Genomic DNA, 16,453 nt, shown 5'->3' with positions numbered 1-16,453 from the left:
AGAAAGGGAGCCCTTGTGTAGAGACTCAAGGGCCTGGAATCTGCTCTGAGTTGTTTTTTTTTCCTACAGAGCTGGAAGTGCTACTTAAATTTCCTTAATTTCCTTATTTGAGTGACTATCTTTCCAGAATGACTAGCAGGGTCTACATAATTGTGGATTCTGAGAGGGGCTTGAGTACCTTTTACCAGTCCTTCCCTTACAACTTCTCACATCCCCCAGAGATGTTTGCCCAGTAGCATCAGGGCCAGGATGTTGTTAGTAAACATGACAATAAATGTAGCATCACTGTGACTGTCAAAAGATCTTAAATGTTCTAGCCATCAGTCATTGTCGTGTCTTTTACTAGCCTGTTCTGAGTACTTAATAAGGAAGCAGTAAGGGGATCCTCGCTTTCCTCTGGGTTAGGCATTTCTCTGGCTTCTAGTTGTTCCCTAAGGCTAGACTGGCACCAAAATGTGGTCCTGGAAAGTTGGCTGACTACTGTGAGCCTCTGAGAAAAACACCGGCTTTTCTTCTCTTGAATATACTCTTTAGGATCTCATTGGCCAAATCAGTGAGTGGCAATTATTTGTGGTTAGTATATGCTTGTCCAATCTATGGTTAGAGGTTCTACATGCAAGTTTAGGACCAAACCCTAATTGTCAGAGAGAGATTTGCCAGGAGCATTTGCCTTTGAAGGTCTCCCTTGAAACTGTGGTGGGACCAGTTTATGACTGATGTTTTGAACCTGGATCAAATGTTTTTCCATGCTTCCACATCTGAGAAATAAATCCTTTTTACTTCTGGTTTCCTTCAAGTAACAACTTACAGATAGATATGTGGGAAATTGGGTGATTGAATATTATAAAAATCTTATACTCTCTGTATTTTTTCCTGTTTCTGTAGAATGGGATGTGTACGTTGATCTATGTAAGATATTCCTGTGCTGTTTTAACAAATTACATTGATTTCTTTCAAGAAAATTAAGTTTCATGAGATATTTAAAATGAAGACTTTTTATAAAGTAAATTGTTTTGGCAGTTTTCAGTTAGTCAGTCTTGTATTCTTGATCACCAGCCATACTTCATTTTACATATGAGCATACAATGAGTGCAGGAAGGTTTCTCTCCTCCAGGAAATGTGAAACTAACTATGACGTAAGACTAACATACATGAAACCAGTAGCTGCAATGTGTGTATAATCAGTACCAGCTTGTTGTTTTAAGCTGTTAAGGCTATAAGAATTCTAAGAAAAGAAGAATGGTGTTTTTGCTGATTGTTCTCACCTTCTGCTCAGGTGTGTGCAATGTGTTTTGAATTCTTATTTCACTAGGTACTGGGGCATCCTGCATCTATCCTTTACTTGGAACAACCTTAAATGGCTGGTATTTCCTTGCAACAGAAGTAGATGATATGTGCTTCAACTATGCAAAGAAGAATGTGGAGCAGAATAACTTGTCTGATCTTATTAAAGGTTAGCTCTGCAAAATCAATATTCCTTTCAAGTTTTGTTTGTTAACCTGTTTTTCTAATTTAACACATCTCATTATCTTTTGCTTTAACATACAACCTTTGGTTAATTTTTAAAAATTTGGTACAGTTGTAATTGGGTTTGCTGCTTTGTTATCAGAATCAACTCAGAAACAGAGTGAACGCAGCCGATCCTCATACTTTGTGGATTCTGTGTTTGTGAATTTGCCTACTTGCTAAAGTTGGCTTACATGTGACTATTTTTAGCCCCCAAATCAATACTTGTGGCTCTTTTGTGGTCATTCACAGACATGTGCAAAATGGGAAAAAATTTGAATCACCCAGTGTGTGTGTTCCCTGCTGTCCTTTCTTTTTCTTTTCCCTGCTGTCTCCTTTCAACTCTCACACTGTAAACAAGTGTTCTTTTCATGGTCTATTTAGTACCACTTTTTTCGTTGTTGCAATTCTGTGCTTTTTCTTGGTGATTTTGCTGTTTTTAATGGCCCCTAAACATAGTACTTGAGTACTAGTGTTCCTAAGTACAAGAAGGCTGTGATGTGCCTTACAGAAAATACACGTGTCAGATAAGTTTTCTTCAGACATATTATAGTACTGTTGGCCATGAGTTCAATGTTGATGAGTCAGTAATGTATATTAAATAAGGTGTCTTTAAACAGAGATACATAAAATAGGATATATATTGATTGGGTGATGAAAATGTAATCAGAGGCTTGAAGCTACCTAACCCTGTATTTCTCTTAGGAGTCAGTGGTTCAGTATTCACTAATTCAGTGTTTGTGGTGACTTTACTGCTAATGAGAACCAACTGTATATGAAGTAACCTAGTCACCAAGATTTTAAAAGGAAGAAGATCCCACTGTTGATTAAACTGTACTATCTTTTTTATTTCAGTATATGGAACTGTGCTACAAATAGTTAAATTTCCTTTGTGCTAAGTCTCTCAGTCATTTCCGACTCTGCGACCCCACCAACTATAGCCCACCAGGCTCCATAGGATTATCCTGACCAAAATATTGGAGTGGGTTGCCATTTCCTCACTCAGGAGATCTTCCCAACCCAGGGGTCGAACCCTTGTCTCCTGTGTTTGCTGTATTGCAGGCAGATTCTTTTTTTTTTTTTTTTGCAGGCAGATTCTTAACCACTGAGCCATTGGGGAAGCCCCTTTAAGTTATATAAGTACCGTAAGAGACTGATGGGGTGCCCTAACTTAAACAGTGTATCCAAGTAGAGCTTTTACTTTTATTTCTGTGCTTATTGTCTACATAAAAGGCAGTGCTTTTTTTTTTTTTTTTTGGCATTAAAGAGACTTTATGTCTCTCTTTGGAAGAAATAGGCTTTTCTTTAAGTTATTTATTTTTAATTGAAGGATAATTGCCTTACAGTATTGTGTTGGATCAGCATGAGTCCGCCATAGGTAAACACATGTCCCCTCTCTCTTGGACCTCCCTCCTATTCCATCCCACCCCTCTAGTTTGTCACAGAGCCCCAGTTTGAGCTCCCTGAGTCATGCAGCAAATTTACACTGGCTGTCTAAGAAACTGGCTTTTCTTACTAGTGTTAAACATAAGGGGAGATATTAATATATATAGTAAATGTTTATTTATTTGACTGCACTGGGTCTTAGCTACAGCCCACAGGATCTTCAATTTTTTTTTTTTTTTCCCGATCTTCCATCTTTGTGGCATGTGGGTCTTCTGTTATGGCATGTGAACTCTTAGTTGCAGTTCATTGCAGCATGTGGTATCTAGTTCCCTGACCAGAGATCGAACCTGAGCCCATGGTCATTGGGAGCGTGGAGTTTTAGCCACTAGACCACCAAGGAAGTCCCCTAATATATTATTAATGAGTTTTTTAGTTATCCATTCCTGTATTACAAATTACCCCCAAATCTGGCAGTTTAGGCAGTAAACATTTATTATCTCATTATTAATGTGGGTCAGGAATTTGGGTGTGGCCCAGCCAGGTGGTTCTGGTTCAGAGTCTTTCATGAGGTCGTAGTCTGAAAGCCTGGGGATAGAGATTTGCTTCCAAGATGGCTCACTTTCATGGCTGTAGGCAGGAAGCTTTAGTTCACTGCCATGTGGATCTCTCCTCAGGGCTACTTAAGCATCCTTGGAGCATGTCAGCTGGCTTCTCATAGAGCAAGTTGTTTAAGTGATAGGGCAAAGAGGAAGCCATATTGCTTCTTATGACCTAGCCTCAGAAGTGATACCCTTTTACTTTTATCATATTCTTCTCAATAAAAGCAAGTCATTGAGTGAAGCTGCATTCAAGGAGCGGGAAATCAAACACCACCTCTTGAAGGGACTAGTGTCGAAGAATTTGTGGATATATTTGAAAACTGTCACAGTATTAATAGTAGTTAAGTCTCTCTTTTTTTTCCCCTAGTGGTTAAAGTACCACAGAAGACACTCCTGATGGATGCTCTTAAAGAAGAATCTGAGATAATCTATGACTTTTGCATGTGCAACCCTCCCTTTTTTGCCAATCAGTTGGAAGCCAAGGTAAAATATCTTCTCCTTTAAAGTAGTTGAATATTTATCTACGTTTTCCTTGTTTGCAAAGATAAGAGCAACATTTCTTTTGGAAGCTGTATCAGTTAGGATGCTTCTGGTATCAAGCACCGGAAAATCTAATTCAGATTGACTTTCCAAAAAGGTTTATTGGCTTATGTATCTGAGAAATCCAGCAATAGCATGAACTTGAGGAACAGGTTGATCAAGGAGTTCATCATAGTATCAAGGCTGAGACTTTTCAAGTTCCCTTTGGCTCTGATCTGACCCTTGGTTGGTTCTGTTCTCAAGTTGGTTTACTTGTGGCAGAGTAATACATGGGGAGGAGGAGAGGGTGAGAAGGGAGCTCTTTTCTTTCTCAAACCGTTGAACATTTAGATTTCTTCTGATTGGACCAACTTAGGTTACAGTCTACTCCTGCATTGGGCTTTTTGACCTAAGGAAAGATCACTGTTTTTACAGCCAGCTATCATTTGATAGTAAACGAATGGCTGATTTAGTGTTCCAACTTGAAATGAGTATATTGATTTTATGAAATAAAATATATTTGCTCATGAAAATGGCTAAAAACAGCTCATATATTGGCTTAAAACAGCTCATACATTGGCTGAAAATAACTAAGCTGTTGAAAATCAATAAAATATTATTGATTTAACCTAATTTTTCCTCATCTAAAGAAAAGCTAATAGAAATATTAGAGGAAACAAGGGGTGGTGTGTATGCTTAAAACTTTGAGAGAATAAATTATTTTTAGAATCACTCAGATGCTCTAAAATACCATTTACATACCTCATAACAAATTCCACATGGATCAAATTTGAGTTGGGGGTGAGCTGGACAGAAATTTATTAGCAATAAGACATTCTAGATTGGAGCATGAAGTAAAGCAGGATTTAGGAAATTAAATTTTGGCTCTTGATACAGATAGATTTAAGAACTAAAATAGTCACTAGAGTACATTTTTAAGAAAAATATTGAGATATTCTATATACACGTAAAAATACACAGGCCATAAGTGTAAGCTGGATTTTCCAAAGTGAATGTTCTTGTAGAACGAGCTTCCAGATGAAGAAATAGACTATTACTGGCACCAGAATTAAATATCTTTTTACATCAGCTTTACTGAAATGTAATTTTCATGCCATCAGTTCACCTATTTAAAGGGTAGAATTTTATTATTTTTAGTATATTCACTGGAGAAGGCAATGGCACCCCACTCCAGTACTCTTGCCTGGAAAATCCTATGGACGGAGGAGCCTGGTAGGCTGCAGTCCATGGGGTCACTAAGAGTCGGACACGACTGAGCGACTTCACTTTCACTTTTCACTTTCATGCATTGGAGAAGGAAATGGCAACCCACTCAGTGTTCTTGCCTGGAGAATCCCAGGGATGGGGGAGCCTGGTGGGCTGCCGTCTCTGAGGTCGCACAGAGTCGGACATGACTGAAGTGACTTAGCAGCAGCAGCAGTATATTCACAGAATTGTGCAACCATTACCCAATTAATTTTGGAACATTTTCACCATCCCCCCCCCCAAAAAGCTCCACATCCATTAACAGTTACTCTTGGTTTTCTTGCAGCCCCCTTAGTCCTAGTCTACTTTCTGTTTCTGGAGTTGGCTATTTTGAACATTTCACTAAAATGGAATTATAAAATCTGTGGTCTTTTGTGGCTAACTTCTTTCACTGAACATAGTATGTTTTCAGGGTTCACCCATATCATACTGTGTATTAGTTTCTTTCTATTGCCGAATAAATACTCCATTGTATGGAAATACCCCTTTTATCAATCCATTTGTTCATCAACGGACATTTGGGTTTTAGGCACTTTTTGGCTATTATGAACAAAGCTGCTGCAAGTATTCTTGTACAAGTGTTTGCAGGAACATGTTTTCACTTCTCTTAGGTATATACCTAGGAGCGGAATTACTAGGTCATCTGGTCACTGTGTGTTTAATTGTTTAAAGAACTGCCAGAATGTTTTCCACAGTGGCTGCACCATTTTTTATTATAACTAGTGTGCGGGACTTCCAGTTTGTCCACATCTTTGTCAACACTTGTTATTATCTTCTTGGTTACAGCTATCCTAGGAGGAATGGAGTGGTAGCTCATTGTGGTTTGAGTGTGCATATCCCTGATGGCTAATGATGTTGAACATCTTTTCATGTACTTTTTGATCATTTGTGTATCTTCTTTGGATAAAGGCCTGTTCAGATCCTTTGCCCAGTTGAATTGGGCTGTTTTTCTTCTGACTGTTTTAAGAATTCTTTATTCTGTATGCAAGTCTCTTGGAGTGGGTATAGCCTTTCCCTTCTCCAGGGAATCATCCCAACCCAGGGATCGAATCCAGGTCTCTCACATTGCAGGCAGATTCTTTACCACCTGAGCCACAAGGGAAGCCCAAGAATACTGGAGTCGGTAGCCTATACCTTCTTCAGCAGATCTTCCTGACCCAGGAATTGAACCAGGGTCTCCTGCATTGCAGGCGGATTCTTTACCAAGTGAGCTATCAGGGAAGCCCCTTATTAGGTATGTTATTTGCAAATATTCTCTCCCATTCTGTGGGTTGTCTTTGTACTTTCTTGGCAATGTCCTTTGCAGCTTGGAAGTTTTTGCTTTTTTTTTTTTTTACTTTTACCACTTAATACCAAGACAGAAAACATAAAGAAAAAGTGACAGAATTGGTACATAAAAAAGTACAATGTTAGTATGTTTAATCAAACCCTTTAGGGAAGGAATATTTACACAAATGTAGTTGTTTCAAATGCCGTGGTTATATGATTTTTAAATCCTAAGTCTAGCATGGTACTTGGAAATTGAAATTATGTCGAAGCATTCTTACTTAGAACTAGGTTACAGAGACCTGGTCTTAAGGTATAAAAATTTTTCATCAGAGTTTTTGTTGTTGTTGTTCAGGGAGTAAATTCTCGAAATCCTCGAAGACCCCCACCCAGTTCTGTAAATACAGGAGGAATCACAGAGATCATGGCAGAAGGAGGTGAATTAGAGTTTGTTAAAAGGATCATCCATGACAGTTTACAGCTTAAAAAAAGATTAAGGTAAGTTGGTAAGAATATTTTCCCGTGTGTAATTCAGAAAGAAACCATGTCACTTAGAGGAAATGAAATCACTTAGAGGAAATCAATCACCGTGGTCCAAAGAATTAACAGATAAAAATGGAATTGGTTGAAGGTCCTACAGTCTGCAGAGACCCTGTTTCTGAGGGTGCTGTCATGCCTCTAATTGATTTGTGTTTCCCATAATCATGTGTACTACATGGATGGAAAGGAGGAAAATACCATATGATTGTACTGCTCCCATTAGTGTGGTCCCATGGTGGAGCAAAACTGATTCAAATATGGCTTTTGATTAGAAAACAGATGGGTTCAGCTCTGTCCTGTGAACCAGAATAAATTTGTTGCCCAGTCCTCGAAGCAATTTATGTTCTTGGAATCAGTCTCCCAAACAGTGACAGATGTGAGGACATTGAGCTGTCAGGAACTTAATGAAGGGAAACTGAGATCCCTAACCAGTTCCAGAGGAGAGTTAAGGCTGCTCCTTTTTAAAAGCTAATGATTTTGGACAACACACCTGTCATTAAGCAACGTAAGGTACTCAGAGAGAGCTATTTGTCTTGCTTGACTTCTCACCCTGCCAAGTGTTGTTGAAATGATGGATAATGTGCTGGTTCAAACTGAAAGGACTTTCAGCCCTGGGATTTAGCTTTGTGACACAAAGAATTTTTTGAAATTGTGGTAAAATACACATCATGTAAAATTTGCCTTCGTAACCATTTTTTAAGTGTACAGTTCAGTAGCATTAAGTACATTCATATTGTTGTGCTGCTAACCTCCAGAACTCTTTTCTTTTTGTAAAACTAAAAAACTAAACTAAGAAAGTTCTGTACCTATTAACAACTACTCCCTATTCTCTCTCTTCCCATAGTGGTTCCCCTGGCAACCACTTCTTTTCTTTCTGTCTCTTTGAATTTGACTGTTCTAGGTACCTCATATAAGTGGAATCATATATGATTTATGACTGGCATCTTTTACTTAGCAGTATGTCATCGATATGCATCCATCTTATAGCAGGTTTCAGAATTTCCTTCCTTTTTAGGGCTGAATAATATTAATATTCCTTTGTATGTATATACTGCATTTTGTTTATCCATTCATCTGTTGATGCGCACTTGGGTTACTTCCATGTTTTGGCTGTCGTGGATAATGTTGCTAGGAACATGAATGTGCAAGTATTTCTTAAGACCTGACTTTGAATTCTTCTGGGTGAATACTCAGAATTCCTAATTAGGGAAACCTTTTTTTTTTCTTTTGGACTTACAGGCATTTAAAGTTGTTTATTTTAGTAGAAGGCCAATTCCAAAATCAACACATACCCTGATTTGTTAAATGTGATTTTATTTAAACATGGAAGACAACTGGATTATTGGATGATCTGCCTCTCAGAAAACTGACACAATATTAAAGCCAAAGGTTAATGTATTTTTACCTTAATCGGTTTCTTTAACGATACTTTAGAGTGTGAGGAAGAAAGAGACTTAAATTATACTGAGTATTAAGAAGAGTGTGAGTAAGTAAATTAAATGTGAAGAAAGTAACAGCACTGAGACTCATGACAGTAGGCAAACAGGGCCATGTGGCCAGTTCAGTGTCTCTCAGCTTTTGAGGGAGCTGGAGTCACCCAGGAAGATGGGGAAGGTCATTTTCAGGAGCCTTTTAATCAGTAAATTTCTATTATTCCCGAAGTTCCATTTGAACTACAAAAAGTATGTTGTAAAGGAATACCATTCTAAGGGAGAGAAATTGGTCAATATATTCCAAGTCTGCCTGTACCTGGCTCTGTGGCTGCCCTCAGACTGAATGAAAGGTGAATGTTTGCTGCGAAGAGTAAATTGCTGGTGCCAGATGATTAGATAGCATCACCAACTCAGTGGACGTGAGTTTGAGCAAGCTCCGGGAGATGGTGAAGGACAGGGAAGCCTGGCATGCTGCAGTCCATGGGGTTGCAAAGAGTCAGACATGACTGAGGGACTGAAAACAACAAATTATGTTTCTAAAGAGTCGACCATTTCAAGGTTGGTGTCATATGTGGGAAAAGTTACCAGTTATAATCCACTTAAAGGGTTCAGCAGTCTTGTCTGCTCTGTTAGGACTCAGGCAGGTTGAGAGGGAAGATAAAAGGAAGAAATGTATCAGTTCATGCCCTCTTGCATATTTTTATTGTTGACATAAAGTTTATACCACTATGAAACTCTCAAATTTTAAAATGCTGTGGAAACTGCATATATTGAAGCTATGAAAAAATGAGAGGTTAAAAATAAGTATTTAAACTCCACCATCTCCTTAACCCTCTTCTTGTTCCGAAAGAAGTGCAGAAATTAAGCCAAATGTGTAACATTGCGGAGTGAAATAAGTTGTACTTGTTGGACTGGCCTCCAGTGGTGGCTCTCCAGGTGCCTCACTTGAGCCACGCTCGGCAGCAACTGCAGTTTTGTATCTGAAGGAATTTTGCAGCTGGGAGGCCCTTGGGAGAGAAGGTTATCCAGCCTCTTAGTCGTACAGGTTAGAAATCTGGGCCCTAGATCTTCTAATTCTGCTCTCATCCCCTTTCCACCACCCCACGCAGCCGCTGTAGCCCAGCCTGCAGTTAGACTTCTAAGTGCACAGCCTTTTCTTTACTGTTGAGATATAATTGACATATTGTCATTATTAGACAGCCTTTTTATCGTTGATGAAGATTTACAAGTGCTTGTCATCTTTACCTTTCATTCTTTGTGCCTGCGACTTGAGCTTACTTAATAGCATTTTCCTTTTTAGAGACTCACTCACCTAACCTAAATAAATCAGCAGACTTTATCAAACGCCTCATGGCCTGGGTTCCACTCTTATTACTGACTGTAGCTGACACCCTTTATGACAATGATTCTCTGATTTTTCCAGGAACCAGAGTTACGAAGTTCCAACTTAATGCTGGTTTAACTGCCCATTTTTGCTTTTTCTTTTCCATCTGCTGCCCCCTGCCAGATGGTGGGGACTTCATGGATGTGGGTAAAATCCACATATCTGGTGATCATCACCAGGTGCTGGGTAATAAATTTAACAATCTGGGCCTTTTGGAATGTGGTTCTTTGATTTTTAAAAGTTGTTTTCTCATTGATAAAGTGAAATAATGATAGCTACATCATGCCTTATAGGGTAGTCATATAATTAAATAAATATATATTTGATATAATAATAATAGTAAATAATAATAATGAATAGTAAATAGGGTAATTTTAACTCTTGTCCTATTTAGCGATCTAGCATATTTAACTGCTGTGGTCTGCTGTGTTGAAAGACATGCCTTATAGGGTAGTCATATAATTAAATAAATATATATTTGATGTAATTATAATAATAATAGTAGTAAATAATAATAATGAATAGTAAATAGGGTAATTTTAACTCTTGTCCTTTTTAGCGATCCAGCAGATTTAACTGCTATGGTCTGCTATATTGAACGAAAACATTAAAAGTACTTTGTTACTTTATTCTAATGTGGAGCCAGCCTCCTTTTCTGGTTTTAAAAACTGGATGCTAGTGTAGTTACATGGAGAAGGCAATGGCACCCCACTCCAGCACTCTTGCCTGGAAAATCCCATGGATGGAGGAGCGTGGTAGTCTGTAGTCCATGGGGTCGCTAAGAGTTGGACACGACTGAGCGACTTCCCTTTCACTTTTCACTTTCATGCATTGGAGAAGGAGATGGCAACCCACTCCAGTGTTCTTGCCTGGAGAATCCTAGGGACGGGGGAGCCTGGTGGGCTTCCATCTCTGGGGTCGCACAGAGTCGGACACGACTGAAGCGACTTAGCAGCAGCAGCAGTGTGGTTACAAGGTGCTATAAGTGGTAGTTGCAAGGAACAACTGTAAATTTCATAACTGAGCTTTTAGTTAATTTTCCAACTGATAGACTGTTTGGTTCTACTGCAAACTTTCTACACACTTGCCTTTATAAAAGGGTAAGCCACTTCATTTTCCTTATCTGTAAGTTGGGATAATACCTTTTATGGTATTAAATGTTAAAAGAACATGGAGACAGCTCAAGCAACATATGGGACAGTATAGTGCAAGGTTAGGGTGAATAATGATGATAATGGATTGTAACACATTGAATAAGGTAAACAAATGAAGTACATAAGGGATAAAGGGGAAGCTCTTTATTACATTAGAATGCCAACTAATAAATGTAGAAAGAATAATCAAGTTAGAGAAATCACCATTTTGCAATCATTATAGTAATTGATTCGTGGAGGAGTCAGCAATGGAGAATTTGTAGAGAAGGTATTTTTCATAGTTTCAAAGTACTTCCCTAATCACAAAGCATTTCTCAATTACAAAGAAATATATAGTAACTTTATAGTGGAGAGATTGCGGGGTACCACCTTGACCAGTTGATCACCTCGTGATACAAGTTGCCTGGAAGGACACACGGCATCTCTGTGTTCTTCCGGCCCCAAATGTTTAACCTGAATCTGACTAAGGAAATTTTAGACATACCAAACTTGACAGATTTTGTAAGACAATTTTTCAAAAATATTAAGGTCATGAAAGTAAAAAAAAAAAAAAAAAGACTGCAGAACTGTTCCAGATTGAAAGAGACTAAAGAGACTTGACACGTAAATGAAATGCATGATCCTAGATTGGATCTTACATCAGGGGAGAAAATTAACATGAAGGACGTTATTGGGATAATTGGTGAAATTTGAGTGTGGACCATATTCCAGATAATAGTACTGTATGAGTGTTAAGTTTTTGCAATTTGATCGTTGTTCTGTGGTTATAAGAGAGAATGCCCTTGTTTTTAAAATGTACATGCCAAAATATTTAAGGTTAGGGGCATGATAATGTCTGTAGCTAACCCTCAAATGGTTTAGAAAAAACACAGAGCAAGCAAGTGGGGGAAAGTGCAGTGAATCGGGATGAACAGTATGCTAGAATTATTTGCACTAATCTTGTATTTCCTGTACGTTTGAAATAATTTCAAAATAATTTTTCTTGAAACCTGCTGTCCCAAAAGAATTACTAAATGCTGTAATGAGTGGAGTGCTACTTTCATCATTAAAATAGTGTAATGGGTTCAAAGTCTCTTGGGTAGCTAGATCATCCTTTTTTTTTTTCTACTTAAATTTTGATTAGTTGTCACAAGATGCCTGTTGAGAGTAGTTAGGATCTAATGGGCAGACATTTTTTTTTAAAGTGAAGCTTAGGAAGAGTTTGCATGCCACAACTAAAGATCCTGTGTGTTGCAACTAAGACTTGACACAGCCAAATAAATAATTTTTTGTTTTTTAAGTGAAGCTAAGGGACTTCCTGGCAGGCCAGTGGTTAAGACATCATGCTTCCAGTCACTGCAGGGGGTGCAGGTTTGATCCCTGGTTGGGGATGTTCTTCATGCCACACCATGCAGCCTGAAAGGAAAAACAAAAAGATTCATGATACAGTATTTAGGTTACAGTTCAGTTCAGTTCAGTTCACTCAGTCGTGTCTGACTCTTTGTAACTCCATTGACTGCATCATGCCAGGCTTCCCTGTCTATTGCCAACTCCTGGAGTTTGCTCAAACTCATGTTCATTGAGTCAGTGATGCCATCCAACCATCTCATTCTCTCTTGTCCTCTTTTCCTCCTGCCTTTAATCTTTCCCAGCATCAAGGTCTTTTCTAATGGGTCAGTTCTTTGCATCAGGTGGCCAGAGTATTGGAGTTTCAGCTTTAGCATCAGTCCTTCCAATGAATATTCAGAATTGATTGCCTTCAAGATTGACTGGTTTGATCTCCTTCCAGTCCAAGGGACTCTCAAGAAGTCTTCTCCAACACCACAGTTCAAAAGCATCAGTTCTTCGGCACTCAGCTTTCTTTATAGTCCAACTCTCACATCCATACATGGCTACTGAAAAAACCATAGCTTTGACTAGATGGACCTTTGTTGGCAAAGTAATGTCTCTGCTTTTTAATATGCTGTCTAGGTTTGTCATAGCTTTTCTTCCAAGGAGCAAGGATCTTTTAATTTCATGGCTGCAGTCACCATCTGCATTGACTTTGGAGCCAAGAAAATAAAATCTGTCACTGTTTCTGTTGTTTCCCCATGTATTTGCCATTTACTGATAGGACCACATGCCATGATCTTCGTTTTTTGAATGTTGAGTTTTAAGCCAACTTTTTTACTCTCCTCTTTCACTTTCATCAAGAGGCTCTTCAGTTCTTCGCTTTCTGCCATAAGGGTGGTGTCATCTCCGTATCTGTTCAGTTCATTTGCTCAGTTGTGTCCAACTCTGTGACCCCATGAATCACAGCACTCCAGGCCTTCCTGTCCATCACCAACTCCCAGAGTTTACTCAAACTCATGTCCATCAAGTCGGTAATGCCATCCAGCCATCTCATCCTCTGTTGTCCCCTTCTCCTCCTGCCCCCAATCCCTCCCAGCATCAGGGTCTTTTCAAATGAGTCAGCTCTTTGCATGAGGTGGCCAAAGTATTGGAGTTTCAGCTTTAGCATCAGTCCTTCCAAAGAACACCCAGGACTGATCTCCTTTAGAATGGACTGGTTGGATCTCCTTGCAGTCCAAGGGACTCTCAAGAGTCTTCTCCCACACCACAGTTCAAAAGCATCAGTTCTTCGGCGCTCAGCTTTCCTTATAGTCCAACTCTCACATCCATACATGACCACTGGAAAAACCATAGCCTTGACTAGATGGACCTTTGTTGGCAAAGTAATGTCTCTGCTTTTTAATATGCTATCTAGGTTGGTCATAACTTTCCTTCCAAGGAGTAAGCGTCTTTTAATTTCATGGCTTGCAATCACCATCTGCAGTGATTTTGGAGGCCCCCAAAATAAAGTCTGACACTGTTTCCACTGTTTCCCCATCTATTTGCCATGAAGTGATGGGACCAGATGCCATGATCTTCATTTTCTGAATGTTGAGCTTTAAGCCAACTTTTTCACTCTCCTCTTTTACTTTCATCAAGAGGCTTTTTAGTTCCTCTTCACTTTCTGCCATAAGGGTGGTGTCATCTGTATATCTGAGGTTATTGCTGTTTCTCCCAGCAATCTTGATTCCAGCTTGTGCTTCTTCCAGCCCAGCATTTCTCATGATGTACTCTGCATGTAAGTTAAATAAGCAGGGTGGCAATATACAGCCTTGATGTACTCCTTTCCTGATTTGGAACCAGTCCATTGTTCCATATCTAGTTCCAACTGTTGCTTCTTGACCTGCATATGGATTTCTCAGAGGCAGGTCAGGTGCTCTGGTATTCCCATCTCTTTCAGAATTTTCCATAGTTTATTGTGATCCACACAGTCAAAAGCTTTGGTGTAGTCAGTAAAGCAGAAGTAGATTTTTTTTTCTGGAACTCTCTTGCTTTTTCTATGATTCAACAGATATTGGCAATTTGATCTCTGGTTCCTTTGCCTTTTCTAAATCCAGCTTGAACATCTGGAAATTCTCAGTTCACGTTTTGTTGAAGCCTGGCTTGGAGAATTTTGAGCATTACTTTGGTAGTGCATAAGATGAGTACAGTTTTGCGGTAGTTTGAGCATTCTTTAGCATTGCCTTCCTTTGGGATTAGGATGAAAACTGACCTTTTCCAGTCCTGTGGCCACTGCTGAGTTTTCCAAATTTGCTGGCATATTGAGTGCAGCACTTTCACAGCATCATCTTTTAGGATTTGAAATAGCTCAACTGAAATTCCATCAGCTCCAGTAACTTTGTTCGTAGTGATGCTCTCTAAGGCCCACTTGACTTCACATTCCAGGATGTCTGGTTCTAGGTGAGTGATCACACCATTGTGGTTATCTGGGTGGGTCATTATGATCTTTTTTGTATAGTTCTGTGTATTCTTGTATTCATAGTGTATTCATAGTAGAGAGTTCTGACAAAGCATGGTCCACTGGAGAAGGGAATGGCAAACCACTTCAGTATTCTTGCCTTGAGAACCCCATTTACGTTACAGTAAGGGTTAAAAGAAATATAAACTCTGCCAAGCCTATATTAAGTACCAATGACATATTACAAGCCTTGTCAAGTGTGTTAGTTGCTCAGCCATGTCTGACTCTTTGCGACCCCCAAGATTATAGCCTGCTGGGTTCCTCTGTCTATGGAATTCTCCAGGGAAGAATACTGGAATGGGTTCCCATTCCCTTCTCCAGGGATCTTCCCAACCCAGGGATCGAACCTGCATCTCCTATGTCTCCTGCATTGGCAGGCAGATTCTTTACCATCTGAGCCCCCAGGGAAGTTCTTTGAGCCTTAATTGTCTAAATATTTGCTTCCTTTCATCAGCTGAGGAGGTTTGTAACATCTTTCTTTTGTCTCTGTTGTTGAACTTTTCTTGGCTTCTGGTGATTCTCATCTCATGTCTCAAGGACATGGATGCAACTAGAGAGTACTTCAACTAAGTGAAGTAAGTCAATCAGAAAGACAAATCCCGTATGCTGTCACTTGTATGTGAAATCTAAAATACAGCACAGGTGAGCGTGTTTACAAACAGAAACAGACGACAGACAGAGAACAGGATGGTGGTTGTCACGGGGGAGGCGGGTGGAGGAGGGACGGAGTCGAGTTTCGGGATAGTAGATACCAACAGTTACAAAGCGGATAAATGACAAAATACCACTACATAGCACAGGAAACTATATTCAATATCCTGGGATAAACCACAATGAAAATGGTATAAAAAAGAATGTATATATGTATATAACTGAGTCACTTTGCTGTACAGCAGAAATTAAGACATTGTAAATCAACTATATTCAATGAAAAAAATTTTTTAATCTGTTCAGGAATGCTAATTTTAAAGGAAAGGTGTGAATCAACTGTTACTGTGTGAGCACGAATTGCTTTTAATTTCTCCATCTTACTCCTAACTTACCAAAGGCTTTTAATTCCTGCTTAATGATTTCTCCGTTTATATACTGTCTTCTTAAAGGGACCATATTTTTTTTCTTCCAAACCTTGTAAAGCTGCCAAATGAAATAGATTAGGATCTAAGTAAATTTACCCAGGTTTGTTTAAAGTAGTTTAGGTAGAACAACTATTTATTTGTGTTTTCAAATCTGGAAAAGGATTGATGATAAAAAAATAAGGATTGTTACCTGTTCTTGAACCCATAAACAATAAAAACAAATAAAGTACTGGTTAATGTATACTACTTCTAAAGCAGTATAATAGTATTTGTCATGCTTCTATAATTAAGATTTTCATTCATATTACTTAATGTAATGTGAACCATATGAAATTGCCAATCTTGAACCATTTTCAACTTATAAAAAAAAAAAAAAGACAATTTATAGTTTTAACCTGGCATGTGATTTTAGAGGCTCTTAAATCCACTTGAGTTTTAGTGACTATAAAATTCACTTTCATAGTAGCTACTTTCAGAGAAGGCAGTGGCAACCCACTCCAGTACTCTTGCCTGGAA

At 38.9% G+C, this 16,453-nt stretch overlaps 1 protein-coding gene across 2 annotated transcripts in view; it reads left to right on the top strand.

The window, feature by feature from the left end:
- Window positions 1–16,453, top strand: part of METTL16 (methyltransferase 16, RNA N6-adenosine) — a 69,154-nt gene that overhangs the window by 26,129 nt on the left and 26,572 nt on the right. For both annotated transcript variants that reach the window (XM_061390662.1, XM_061390661.1), the window contains exons 4-6: window positions 1,313–1,453; window positions 3,859–3,974; window positions 6,898–7,040. In XM_061390662.1, the coding sequence (XP_061246646.1) occupies window positions 1,313–1,453; window positions 3,859–3,974; window positions 6,898–7,040 (400 nt within the window). The remainder of the gene's footprint in view (window positions 1–1,312; window positions 1,454–3,858; window positions 3,975–6,897; window positions 7,041–16,453) is intronic.

Source organism: Bos javanicus, chromosome 19 (genome assembly GCF_032452875.1).
Source record: "Bos javanicus breed banteng chromosome 19, ARS-OSU_banteng_1.0, whole genome shotgun sequence".
In the NCBI taxonomy this organism is placed as follows: domain Eukaryota; kingdom Metazoa; phylum Chordata; class Mammalia; order Artiodactyla; family Bovidae; genus Bos; species Bos javanicus.
The sequence above is the reverse complement of the archived record's forward strand: the minus strand, read 5'-3'. Positions and strand labels throughout refer to the sequence as shown.